General features: G+C 39.5%; 1 protein-coding gene across 7 annotated transcripts in view; it reads left to right on the top strand.

Moving 5' to 3' along the window:
* Positions 1-12,581, top strand: part of KDM6A (lysine demethylase 6A) — a 287,206-nt gene that overhangs the window by 184,613 nt on the left and 90,012 nt on the right. For all 7 annotated transcript variants that reach the window (XM_075059516.1, XM_075059508.1, XM_075059521.1 and 4 more), the window contains one exon: positions 10,615-10,649. In XM_075059516.1, the coding sequence (XP_074915617.1) occupies positions 10,615-10,649 (35 nt within the window). The remainder of the gene's footprint in view (positions 1-10,614; positions 10,650-12,581) is intronic.

Raw genomic sequence — 12,581 nt, 5'->3', positions numbered from 1 at the left:
AGCGGTGGTTGAAGTCTCTCTACCATTCCTCTTATTGCCCACTTGATATGCTGACTCACATACCTGCAGTGAGAGGAGGGTTAGCTCAGTGGTTTGAGCATTGGCTGCTAAACCCAGGGTTTTGAGTTCAGTCCTTGAAGGGGCCACCTAGGGATCTGGGGCAAAATCAGTACTTGGTCCTGCTAGTGAAGGCAGGGGGCTCAATGACCTTTCAGGGTCCCTTCTAGTTCTGTGAGATAGGTATATCTCTATATATTATTATTATTATTAGGTGTTTGGTCTATGCCATAGGGTTCATTTTGCCCCAACTTTGCCTTCCATGACCCTAATCACGGATGCTTCATCTCCCAGTTGGGGAGCTCACCGAGGGGACTTTCAGACTCTGGGTCTCTGGTAGAGGTCAGGATCTCCTTTCCACATTAATGTTTGAGAGTTTCCAACTATCCACCTGGACAGTCAACTCTTCCTTCCTTCTTTGATAGCATCTGCCTGGCTCCACCAACATTAGTCCTCAAACCTGTTGAGCTTTTTGAGTCGAGATACTATACCTCTCGCTGAGGTCTCAGGTATGGTTTCACAGAACCATGGGCACATTGCCCCTCAGCCCACTTAGCCTACACTTGACTGTTTGGATGCTCAATAGTTAGTTCCCCATGAAACAGTCTGTTCCCTTGGAGTGCAGACTGTTCTTTAAATAGCAGAAACCCCTCCATCAGTTATACTTACCTGAAGAAATGGAAGAGGTTCTCTGTGTGGCCCCTTCACAGGCTCAGTTCACATGATTTTGGATTATTTGCTTCACTCAGTGAAAAAGTACTTTCTGTCAGTTCCTTCTGGGTTCATCTGGCAGCTGCCTCTGCAATCTGATCTGCATAGAAAGAAGATCTATTTTTTCCAACCCTCTGATTGTTAGATTCTTAAATTTTGGACAAGTTCTTCCCACCTTTTAGGGCCCAACACCATCCTGGGATCTGAATTTGGTTCTGTGGGTTTTAATAGGGTTCCCTTTTGAACCTATAACTACCTCCTCTTTTTCTCATCTCGCAGTGAAGGTAGTATTTCTGCTGGCTATTTTTTTGGCTAGAAGGGTAGCAAAACTTCAGGCTTTGCTTATTATATCTCCTTATACAGTGCTTTATGAAGATAAAGTTAGTTTGTGTCTACACCCCAAATTTCTTACTAAAATTGTGGTAGACTTGCATCTAAATTAGCCTGTATACTTACCAACCTCTTTTCTGAAAACCTTCCTCTCACAAACATTGAAAAACGCCATACTGTGTGTGTTCATAGGGTGTTTGTCTTTTACCTAGACAGGGCTACAGAGTTAGGTTGTCACTGCAATTATTCATCTCCTTGGCTGACAGGATGAAGAGGCAGCCTGTCACTTTGCAGAGGATTTCTCCCTGAATCTCCTCTTGTATTAGTCTGTGCTACAATATTGCTAAAATTCCACTACTTCAGAGTTTTAGTGCATACTATGAGATGCAAGCAGCACTGACTTTATGGGTTACATTCCTATCAGTGATGTTTGCAGGGCCGCAAAGTTGGTCATCTGTTAGTATATTCATCACTCATTATGCTGTCTTACAGGTCTCATGAGATGATGCTAGATTTGAGAGTGTTGCTGTCTTTGTTTAGGTAGACTCTGATACCCTCTTCCATCTGGAACTGCGTGTGAATCACCTATAGTGGAAGTGTGAGCACTCAGACAAAAAACCTGTTACATACTTGTTTCATAACTGTTGTTCTTTGAGTTAAGTTGCAAGTGACAATTGCACGATCCACCCTCCTTCTGCTATACATTGGAGTCACAGGCCAGGTCTATACGACGCGCGAAAATCGATTTTAGATACGCAATTTCAGCTACGAGAATAGCATAGCTGAAATCGATTATCTAAAATCGATCTACTCACCCGTCTTCACCGCGCGGGATCGATGTGCGCGGCTCGCCATGTCGATTCCGGAACTCCGTTGGTTTTGGTGGAGTTCTGGAATCGATATAAGCGTGCTCAGGGATCGATATATCGCGTCTAGATGAGACGCGATATATCGATCCCTGAGCAATCGATTGTAACGCGCCGATATGGCGCGTCGTATAGACGTGGCCACACTCTGCCCTTGTATATGTGCGTGAATGGGTAGAGGACACATGCACTGCCCCGACCGCTACTGCTGTGGAAACAAGTTCTCCTGCTTAGGTGTATGTAGGGGTCACGTACGTAAAGTGGAATGGACATGTGCAACACATCTTGAAGAACTGTTAGCAAACAAATATGTATCAGTTTTTTACTGATCAAATGAAAATTTAATAAAACTAAGAAAAATATCTATAGAAGTTTTTCTCTGCAACCTGTTCTAAACAACCAGTGTGCTTTCTGGGCAAAAATAAAAGCATTGTCAGCTGTCAGTTAGGAGGCTAAGTATACTAGAAAGTCCTCTCCAAAGTTTTTACTTTTCAGGGCTGCCTGCATATATTTGGAGAGTTCCCACCTAAACCTGATCTTTGGGTTTTTTGTTCATTATTTTCTATTGGTAGTGTGATCCTTTATTGTATATTTTATATGACCTATACTGCCAATTTTCTCAATGCTTCCAAGTTCCTTTGAGGATTTTTGTTTTGTTTGTTTGGGTTTTTTTTTTTGCTTGCTAGTGTTCCTTTTCCCAGTACTCTTAGGCAAAATGCCCAAAAGACCTAAGAAAGAAAATTGAAGAGGCAGTGAAACATACTTCATTCTTCAGCCCTTGGTGGAAGGATGATTGTACACTTTTGGACTCCAGCGTTGTTTTGCATTCTTCAAGGTACCCTTTCTCCAACTAGTGTTACAGGAGTGTAAGAATCTCCTTTATCACCCTTTTTGCCCTTCCAGCTGACCTGTCTGAATAGCAGCATTACAGTGACTCCCTGTCTACCTGAAATTTGGCTGTTTCAGTAGTAAGCATGTTTCCCTCTGTTATTCAGATTGTTTTTAATATTGCATCCTCCATTTTTCTCCTCAGTATGGTGGTAATTCATTTTGTGGTTTCCCATTGAATGGAGAGAGAGAAAGACAGTGCTAATTCCAGTTGAATTAGATTCCTCCCAAGAAAAGGAGCAGCTCTCAGATGGAGAATAAAAAGTTGTATTAAAATACTTAAAATCCCCTTTTTTCCCCTTAGGATTTTTTCAGACTTATGCTAAGAGATTATTATATTTATGGAGAGTGGTAGTGCTCTCCAAAACCAAAGCTGAAGTATATTCTTGCTTCATGCAAAAAAGACATGGTTATCTCATTTGATGTGTCATATGTGATGTAAGATGAACACAAACCAGCTAGCAAGGGATATAGATTAAACTAAAACATAGATTAAATATAAAATTCTGAAGAATAATCTGTTCCCAGAGCTACAATGAGGTACCTCCTCTCTGGTTAAGGACATAATAGTTCAGAGGGAAATTAGTCTTTTCCCACAAAGGACCCAGCCTGGTAACTCAAGAACTTTGAATCATCTGTGCAAACATCTGTCATTGATTTCTTTTTCCAAAATTACAGTTTAGTGGGATTTGTCTTGATTGTCAACAGGAAGTAGAAGAGCCTAACTCACAGATAAACATTTACTCATCTGTTAATGCTGATGAGCCGTGCTCAAGTCTTTCAGAAGAATTTTTGCTCAAATTACAGTACATGATTGGAAAGGGAAAATCCTATCTGACTCTTTCCAGCATCCAGTTCCTGGGCCTTGTTAGGAATGATGATACAGTGCATAGTGGTAGACCATTGGTGAGGATCTGTGTGAAACATAAAGACTTCCACTGGATATTTTGGACAATTTCCAGGAAGAACTGTTGAAGTTATATTTTTCTGATCATATCTCAGTCCCTTACCTGGTGCTTCTGAGATAACAACATTATTTTAGGAGTTTTTTCCATATCCTTTAAAAACTGTTTTGGATTGATTCCAGCCTGTTGATGTCAGAAAACATTTAAACAGTGGCATACCTTCTACACATTTAAGGCATGCTACTTTTCCAGGGTTGGCGCTCCTGGTAATCAGTCCAGGCAATGTGCCTTACAGAGGTACTGAACACCAAAGCAGACTGGCTAAGTTGGATGGTTTTAAACGGTGGAATGTTCAGTTTACACACAGTGGATTTCTGACCTGATTGTAACAAGGAAGGGCAAGCATGATCTGTAGGAGTACATCTACACTACCAAAAAACCCCTTACAGCAGCGAGTCTGAGTCCAGGTTAACTGACTAGGGCTCACTCTACGTGGCTAAAAATAGCCGTGTAGATATTTGTCTCCTCTTTCTCTCAACTCCCCCTGCCCCGCCGCCGGATTTCAGAGCAAGGCTCCAGCCAGAGTGGGAAAATTTACACTGCTATTTTTAGCCTTGTAACCTGTCAGTTGACCTGGATTCTGAGACTCGCTGCTGCTAGGGTGTTTTTTTGTTTTGTTTTTTTGCAGTGTAGACATACCCTTTGTATTTGTGTTAGATTTCAGGATGGGATCGTCCAGAGAGGGCTCTAGAGGGTTTAGACAAAATTAGGCACTGATGCACATACAGCAAAACTGAATCTGATTTGAAGCTTTAATTTATAGATAGCTTTGATAGGATCCTGGTAGTGAATTATATAGTACTCCAGATGTTTACAGTGAAAAGATTTTAAGTGTAGATACTTCTGATAAACTTACAAGGTAAAGGAATCTGTATTTAGATACCACAAGGCAGATGGATTCCTAAGACCTCTAAACATTCACAAATGTCCTACATTGAATCTGAATATTGTATTCCATCTACTTTTATAAAACCTTTTTGAGTTTATTAAGAAGTTTTCATTACATTTATATGCTAAAGTGGCTGCCGTAGTCATAATCACTTCAGCCAAGAGGGCTTCTGCATTTAGGGGCCTTATAGTTCAAGCCCCACAGTATGAATATTCCACAAAGAAAAATTGTTCTCTCAACTCCTATGGATTTTGTAAGATTTGCTGCTGAGAGTATGTCTACACTACAGCTAGGAGCATGCTTCCCACCTAGGGTACACAGACACATGCTAACTCTACTCAAGCTAGTTCAGTAAAAGTAGCAGCCTCGCTGCATGTAGCACGAGCAACAGCTCAGGCTAGCGGCTTGAGTACAAACCCACACAAGCCCATTGGGTAAGTACTTAGGTAGACAGCCCAGGCTGCCACTGTGCTACTCACAGCTACACTGCTGTTTTTGAGCTAGCACATCTGTCTACTTGAGCTGCAGTGTAGTTGTATCATAAGTGTCCATCTAACCATCTTGCTGCAAGAAACTGTCTAACCAGTTTTACATTCAAAATGATGCCACTTGACAAGGACAGGCTTGTGATAGAAAGAGAGATGAGAAAATTACTCATTGAAAGCATCAAGAATATTCATAAAAACACTACTTTATTTTTTATTTTTATAGCCCTCAGTACAAGCGAAAGAAGGTATTCAAGGACACAATAGAGAGGGCTTTCAAAAGCATATGTTTGACCTTCAAGCAAATTCTACGAGAAATACAGCATTTCCTGAGGTGGAAGAAGTTCAACAATCACTAAATTAATATGCAGGCCAGCCTGCCAGCATACTTTCTCAAAAAAAACCCAAAGCTCAGTTGTCACATTAACTGATGCATCCTTCAGCCAGAAGATGGGTCACATTGTTGTGGACCAATGATTTCAAATGATGTATTTGGAAGAAAGTATTTGAGACGTTCTTTCCTTCCTTTACACTCCCATGCCCAGTGTTTGATTGTGTTTTTGCTGGGATGCTCATTACTGGCCTCTTCTTAATTTAGGAATTAATACATTTGGGTGTGGGGGAAGAGGGGAATGGGCTTACCTGTTTTTTTTTTCCCCTACAAGATGTCTGAACATCCATCCATTTCTTCTTATTTTAATTTTGAGAGAGAAAATACGGTATTGGGGTGGCAACATACACTGAAGGGGTGGGATGAGTGGGCTTTACAGGATCAACAACTTTAGCAACAGCTTTGACAGTGCTTTTTGTTTTTGCTGCCCAACTAGTAATAACTAAATTGCTAGCACTGCTGAGTTATTATCCCATTGAAAATTAGCAGGTAAATGAAACTTCCCTTTCAAAATATCTTGCTCTACAGGTGGGAGAATACAGAGGAAGGCTTGTTTGCAATTCTTATGGCATACTGAGTTATTTGAGGGGAAAAGTGATGATAAAGTAGTGCATTGTTAAATTAAAATTAATGTTAAATGATTCCATGAAGTTTCCAGTGTCTTGTGTTATGTGAATCGTTCTAAATTGCAGTAATTTAGAGGGTAACATGAAATTTCCATGCTGAATATTTGCCTTGTGTAAAATACCAGCCTGGTGGAAAAGTGAGAGTTGAGCTTGGATTCTGTATAGTGAAAGATGACACTCAAGTTTTATAGTGATATTTTAAGTGGAAATGTTAGGGGTTTTATTTGCTAGTGTACTGAGTGATCTTTTCAGCCTGCCATGCTCTGAGTAATGCTGAGTTGCTTTTCAGCAAGTTAAAATTAAAGTTGTTTTGATGAGCCAATTTTTTTTCTACATTATGTACAAGCATTTCTCTTGTACTATAAGTCATGAGATACTGTAACTTAGAGCTCAGAATGAGCAACTGAGCAATAGTTTTAGTTACCAAGGCAGTAAGGATGACTGACAACTGTCACTAGTGATTAACATTCATTTAGTTTACTATATTGGTTCTATCCTTTTGAGTTACACTGACAAATTTTGTTAAGCAGTATATTTTACCCATATTGAATATAATGATTGGATAACTTAATTATGGTGTTTTAATTTGTTATTTTTATTCCCTTAAAGGGCCCAATCTGGCCCAGTGCTATGTGCTGTGAATGCCCTTTGAAATCAGTCCTTGTGGGAGTAGGCCTCAGTGCTGTAATTATGCTAATTATCCCATAGAGAATGTGTTTTTTCTTTGTGAGCTTTGAAGTTGAAATAAAGGGGGCATGAGCCTTCTCTTTTTTTTTTTTTTTTTTTTTGTGGGGGTCTAAAAATGTAAAAGAGCCTAAAGTTGTTATTTTAAACTTAAAAATGGTTTCTGGGCTGTTTAAAAAAACAACAACAAAGGTCTTTTTCTGTAACACTGATTTGGGTACCGAATAAAATTATGGCATCACAAGATTAAAAACTGAACACTTGAAAGAGGAAGGAATGTTTTAATGGGATTGATTATTTAAAATTTAATTCTTGTCTGGCACCTATTTAACTCTCATTGCCTGGGGGAAAGCATATCTTTGTTAAAGATTCAACACACTTCCCCCTTCTTCTCTAAACCTTGTCTGTATTAGAATTTAAACAGGAGATGTGCTTGCTAACATATTGTGGGTCTAGTTATAAAGTAGGAATGCTGCCTTGAACATGTGTTCTGCTGATCAAGTTAAAGCCTTAGTAAGGAGCCTAGATTGAACTCAGACACCTGAGTATGTGGTAAACTAAGTATACATTGCTTGTCTGTACTACACTTTTAGAATGTTCAGGGTATGTCTACATCACAAACTAAATTGTAATGTTGACAGGCACATCTGCATTAGCTTTAATTTAGCTAGTGCAGCTAACAGTAGAAATGAGGTTGTGACTAACTGGTCTAGGCAGCTAGCCTGCGCTTAAATCTGTGCTGTTTCCCCTGCTAGCCAGATTAAAAGTAATGCAGATATGCCTACCTGCGCTATAGTTGCACCTGAATTTGCAGTGCAGATGTACCATCAGCCTTTTATCGTAGTGTAGATAAGGCCTAAGAGTACTCATGCATGTACTTGAGTTATCACCTCATCCCCAAGAAGTTTTTCAACAAAACTCGGGAAGATCAGACTTCGATACTGCTGATATTTCAAAGATAAAGAAACAAGCATGACAAAACGTGCAAACTCTCTCTGTAAATCATGGGGGGAAATCATTTGTGAATCATCTTTAAAGAATAAATAGCATAGCTTTAGGAATAAATGCAGGGATTTATGATGCTATATTTAAGCTTATGTTGATGTTTTCATTAGAAATAACTTATTTTTTTTAGAGTCTGTTACTCTGCCAGTTGTGTTAGTCTTAAGTTATTTTATTGTATTTAGTAAGTTATTAGAGCCTTTAAAGTGAAGAGATATTGAGACCTGGAAACTGGCTTTCCCCCACCTATCCTTTTACACAGCAGTGGTCTCCATAACACAGCACTCTAAATTGATAAACTAATTACTAATTAAGGGCTGGATTCACCAGTTCAGTTTGACTGCTATGCTTTGCTCTGGTGATGCAAAGAAGTTGTAAACTCAGCTATTGGTGCACTCTGGGTGCTTTATGCTGTTCTGGTATTCCAGTGAATCTGCTATTAAATTAAGTTTTTAAAAAATTAAGATTGACAGAAATATTTCCCATGCATCTGACGAAGTGGGTATTTACCCACAAAAGCTCATGCTCCAATACGTCTGATAGTCTATAAGGTGCCACAGGACACTCTGCTGCTTTTACAGATCCAGACTAACACGGCTACCCCTCTGATATTTCATAGTAGCATTCTCTTTGGGTTTCTGGTTTAGTATTCATGTATGAGATTTTAAATCCTTTAAAAAAATTCCTAAACAGAAAACTAGATGAAAATCGATTTTTGTCTCCTGAATATGAAATGATCTCTGTGTTTTGGGGATAAAAAAATAAAAATTGAGACAATTTTTAGTGTGTAATGTACGCTGACTTTCAGTTAAAGTTTCTAAAGGAATTTTATCATATTAACTGGGGCTTTGTCTACACTGGCACTTCATTCACAAACTTTTGTTATTCAGGGGTTTTACAAAAACACACACACACCTGCCCCCGCCCCTCCCCCCCCAAATGACAAACGTTTTACCAACACAAAGCATGAACAGCATTTTGTCAGTGGGAGCTGTCTCCTGCCTACAAAGCCGCTGCTGCTGGTGGAGGGATGGAAGTGTTTTGTCAGCAGGAGAGAGCTCTCCTGCTGACAAAAAGCAGCCACACAGGGGTGCATTTTAGTGGCACAGCCGTGTTTGCTACAAGCCTCAGGGTGTAGCCATAGCCTTACTGAGCATGATCCGCAGTCAGAACTCATGTGTTGAGTGACAGTCTTTGGCCTACTAGATTTTTAAAAAAATTTTATTTAAAAATGTTAAAATATAGATTTATGTGAATGCTTCAATTATGGTAGTTCTGGTTATTCATTTTCTTTAAATTATACGTACTTTATATATGTTTTTTCTCACTAGCACTTAGTTCATAGCTTGGGGGGAGTGATTTGAAGTTATATTTGGTGAAAATAATAGTTTTCTGCAAATCAGAATTGTTTTAGGGAATGGAATTTGGTTTTGCTTTGTTGGGTGGTGGATAATTATCCCCTGAAAAATGCATGTGAAAATTTACCAAACATAAAACAATTTATTCATAAACATACAGAGTAAATCTTTTAAAAAAAAAAAAAAAATCCTAGCCAATCAGCCATCAGCAGTTGGGGGATGGACTGGCCCACAGTGTTTGGTATCTTACTATTGTGGGGTAGGGAGTTAGAATTCTCATACATGCATGATTGCATACTAGGGATGCTAAAAGCATTTTGACCTGTCCAGTCAATTATCTGTAGTTTTACATGGCTCTTTGGAAAAATGACCATTTTATGCTCGACTGTCTTCTGAAATAACTGATGCTGTATGTTACCGGGAAGTTGAAACTTCCAGATTTCCCAAGACAATTAACAGTTTTAGCTATTTGAGATACTGTGCCTTAAAATCAAATTCAGTTGCTGAATCAGGGCCTTTTGAGGGTAGATGCATGCATGGAGGGCTGGTCTACACTGCGGGGGGAAAAATCGATCTTAGATACTTCAACTTCAGCTACATTATTCACGTAGCTGAAGTTGCGTATCTGAGATCGAATTACTCACCGTCCTCACGGCGTGGGATCGATGTCCGCGGCTCCCCATGTCGACTCCGCAACTCCATTCGGGTTGGTGGAGTTCTGGAATCGATAAGTGTGTTCGGGGATCGATATATCACGTCTAGATGAGACGCGATATATCGATCCCCGAGCAATCGATTGCTACCCGCCGATACAGCAGGTAGTGAAGACGTAGCCTAAGTCTAGAAGTAGAGGGTAAGAAGCTTGCATGCTTTTGCAGAGAGAATATGTATGTTTTAGTGCATGTAACACATTTTTTCTGGTCTAAGACCTATCCAGTCAGCTCCTCCAGTAATTAAATAATAGCAGAAAAATTGTATTTGCTTGTTTCTGATTGGCTTATATACTAAAAATATTACAACATGGTGCTGTTAAGCATTTTCTCCATGAGAGACAGGTCGCTGCTTTTGTTTTTGTTAAATCTGTAATTTCAATAAGATTTGTGGTACTGTATCTGATTTACAAGTTCAAGTTCAGGTTTTTGCATTGTTTATATGTAAGCATAACACTGCTATTGGAGGACATGTTCCTATTTCACCGATGCTACTGTCAGATTTGAAATCACTGGTAAAATTTATTTGGAAATAAACCTTAACTCATAACGAATTACTTATGTTTTTAAAGTGTTTAATATTAAACTATTTTGTTCTTATTAAATGTCTGTTTTTATTATAATTAATTATTTTACTTTCCCACTTTTACAGTTCAGTTTCACATTGCCCACTTATATGAAATCCAGGTAAGTGTTAAGCTTTTTGTATTTTTGATTAAGTGTAGTCAGTGCAGTATATAATCAGTTTGTGAAATCCAGCGCACTAGCGACACTTTTGTGAAAGAAAGTTAGGCACATGCTATGTGAAGTTTGCATCAACTTATGTCCATTAAGAAAATAATTATAATGGACGAACAGCTTAGGAAATGTAATTTGTTGTGGTAAGTTCAAAATATTGCACATATAAGAGTCCAGCTAGCTATTTTTTCTTAATCTTTGTATTTGCCATTTCCTAGATACACTGTCAGTCATTTTCGGGCAAGAACTAAACTTGAACTATTGGCTAAAATTTCTTTATGAAATTTAAATTGACTTTCAATACAGTAGTTCCTAAAACAGTTGCCAGATGTTCTAAAGCTCCATATGTGTGAACACATAGACATAAAGAATATAAAAATATGATTACTGCCAAATAAGATGAGTCGTCATCTACAGACTATAAAGTTATGCTGTTATGAATTCTGGGCTAAATTCTGCCCTCAGTTTCCTCAGTAGGCTTTTGGTAAGGTATGGATGGCTTATCCACCAATTTGAATGAAGATGCTCGGGTACAAATAAATGTAACACACTAGCTATTAAGAGTACCTTCAAAGTGTGGTGTAATTTGAGTGAAAACATAGTCACACAATGTGCATTGTACACTTTCTATTGAGTATAGATGTAGATACTAGTTGAAAAAAAACAAGTAAAAGATGTGTCCCGAAGAACACAGATAAATAGAAAACAAAAGCTCTTATAAACAAATTAGTGCCAAGTAAATTCTGTGCTTTCCTCAACTAAAGGATAAAGTAAATGTAATTGTTGTGGGGGGAAGCATAAATTGACTTCGTTTTGTGAAAGTTAAATCATTTTTAAAAGACATGTATATTTTGTAAATAAAACATCCAGACCCTCATATCAGGTGCCTTACATCAGTGGTTTCCAAACTTTTTACTGAGGTGACCCACCCAAGGTCCAAATTTGTGTGTGTTGCGGGGGGGGCAACAAAATCATAGGCTAGGTTGGTCCTTCACTACTGCCACCAGTGCTACCTCCATACCCTGCTGAGGAGGCACTGACTACCTGCAACAGCGTTCTCTGCCCTAGCACTACAATGCTAATTCTGGCCTTGTGCAGAAGGGAGACTGTCGTGGTGGAAAGTTGGTTGGGCCAAACCTGAGTGGCACTGTGGCCCTGCAGATTAGGTTGCAATGTCACTCACCCAAATTTGGCCCAGCTGTCCCTCATTGACTGCCTCTCCTCAGCAATAGGCCAGAATTACCATTGCAGTGCTGGGGCAGAGGACGTGGGGCAGGTCATGATGGAGTGGCAGCCGGGCCAAACCTGAGTGGTGCTGCTGCTGCTTCTTTGTATGGCTGATGTAGAGCAACAGCTACATTTTTACATTTAGTTGGTTAAGACAGATAATTATGTCAAGAGTACGGTGGCTTGAGTTGTTGCTCTGAAGACCAGAAGATCGTTGATCGATGTTCCGTTGCCGAGTTGCTGGCATTAGTCATGATTTCTCACTTAAAGTGGGCTGTGTGAAGGCTGGCATCTTCCACTCCTGAGTGGCACTGTGACCCCATGCGCCAGAATGTGACACCTGGAGCAGGGAATTGAGGCCAGCCCCACGGGACAGCAGCTACCACTGTGGTGTTGAGTGCAGGGTGGGTTTGCTCTCCAACCTCCATCCCACCGGGCCTGTGACCCATTAAACCTTCTCATGATCCTATCATTTGGAAGAAACCTCTTTATATAATTGGATAATGGTCATTTACCCTGCCCAGTGTTTCGTCTACTCTAAATTTTCCGGTAAGGGGTGTCACAATTTAAAGCCTTAGCTCAACACAGATTAGAGCCAAGAATTTGGGCTCTGATACAAACTGCTGTAGTTCTTGCAGAGTAGATGTACTGTGA

Source organism: Chelonoidis abingdonii, chromosome 1 (assembly GCF_003597395.2).
Source record: "Chelonoidis abingdonii isolate Lonesome George chromosome 1, CheloAbing_2.0, whole genome shotgun sequence".
Taxonomy (NCBI): Eukaryota; Metazoa; Chordata; order Testudines; family Testudinidae; genus Chelonoidis; species Chelonoidis abingdonii.
This window is presented reverse-complemented; position numbering and strand designations above follow the sequence as displayed.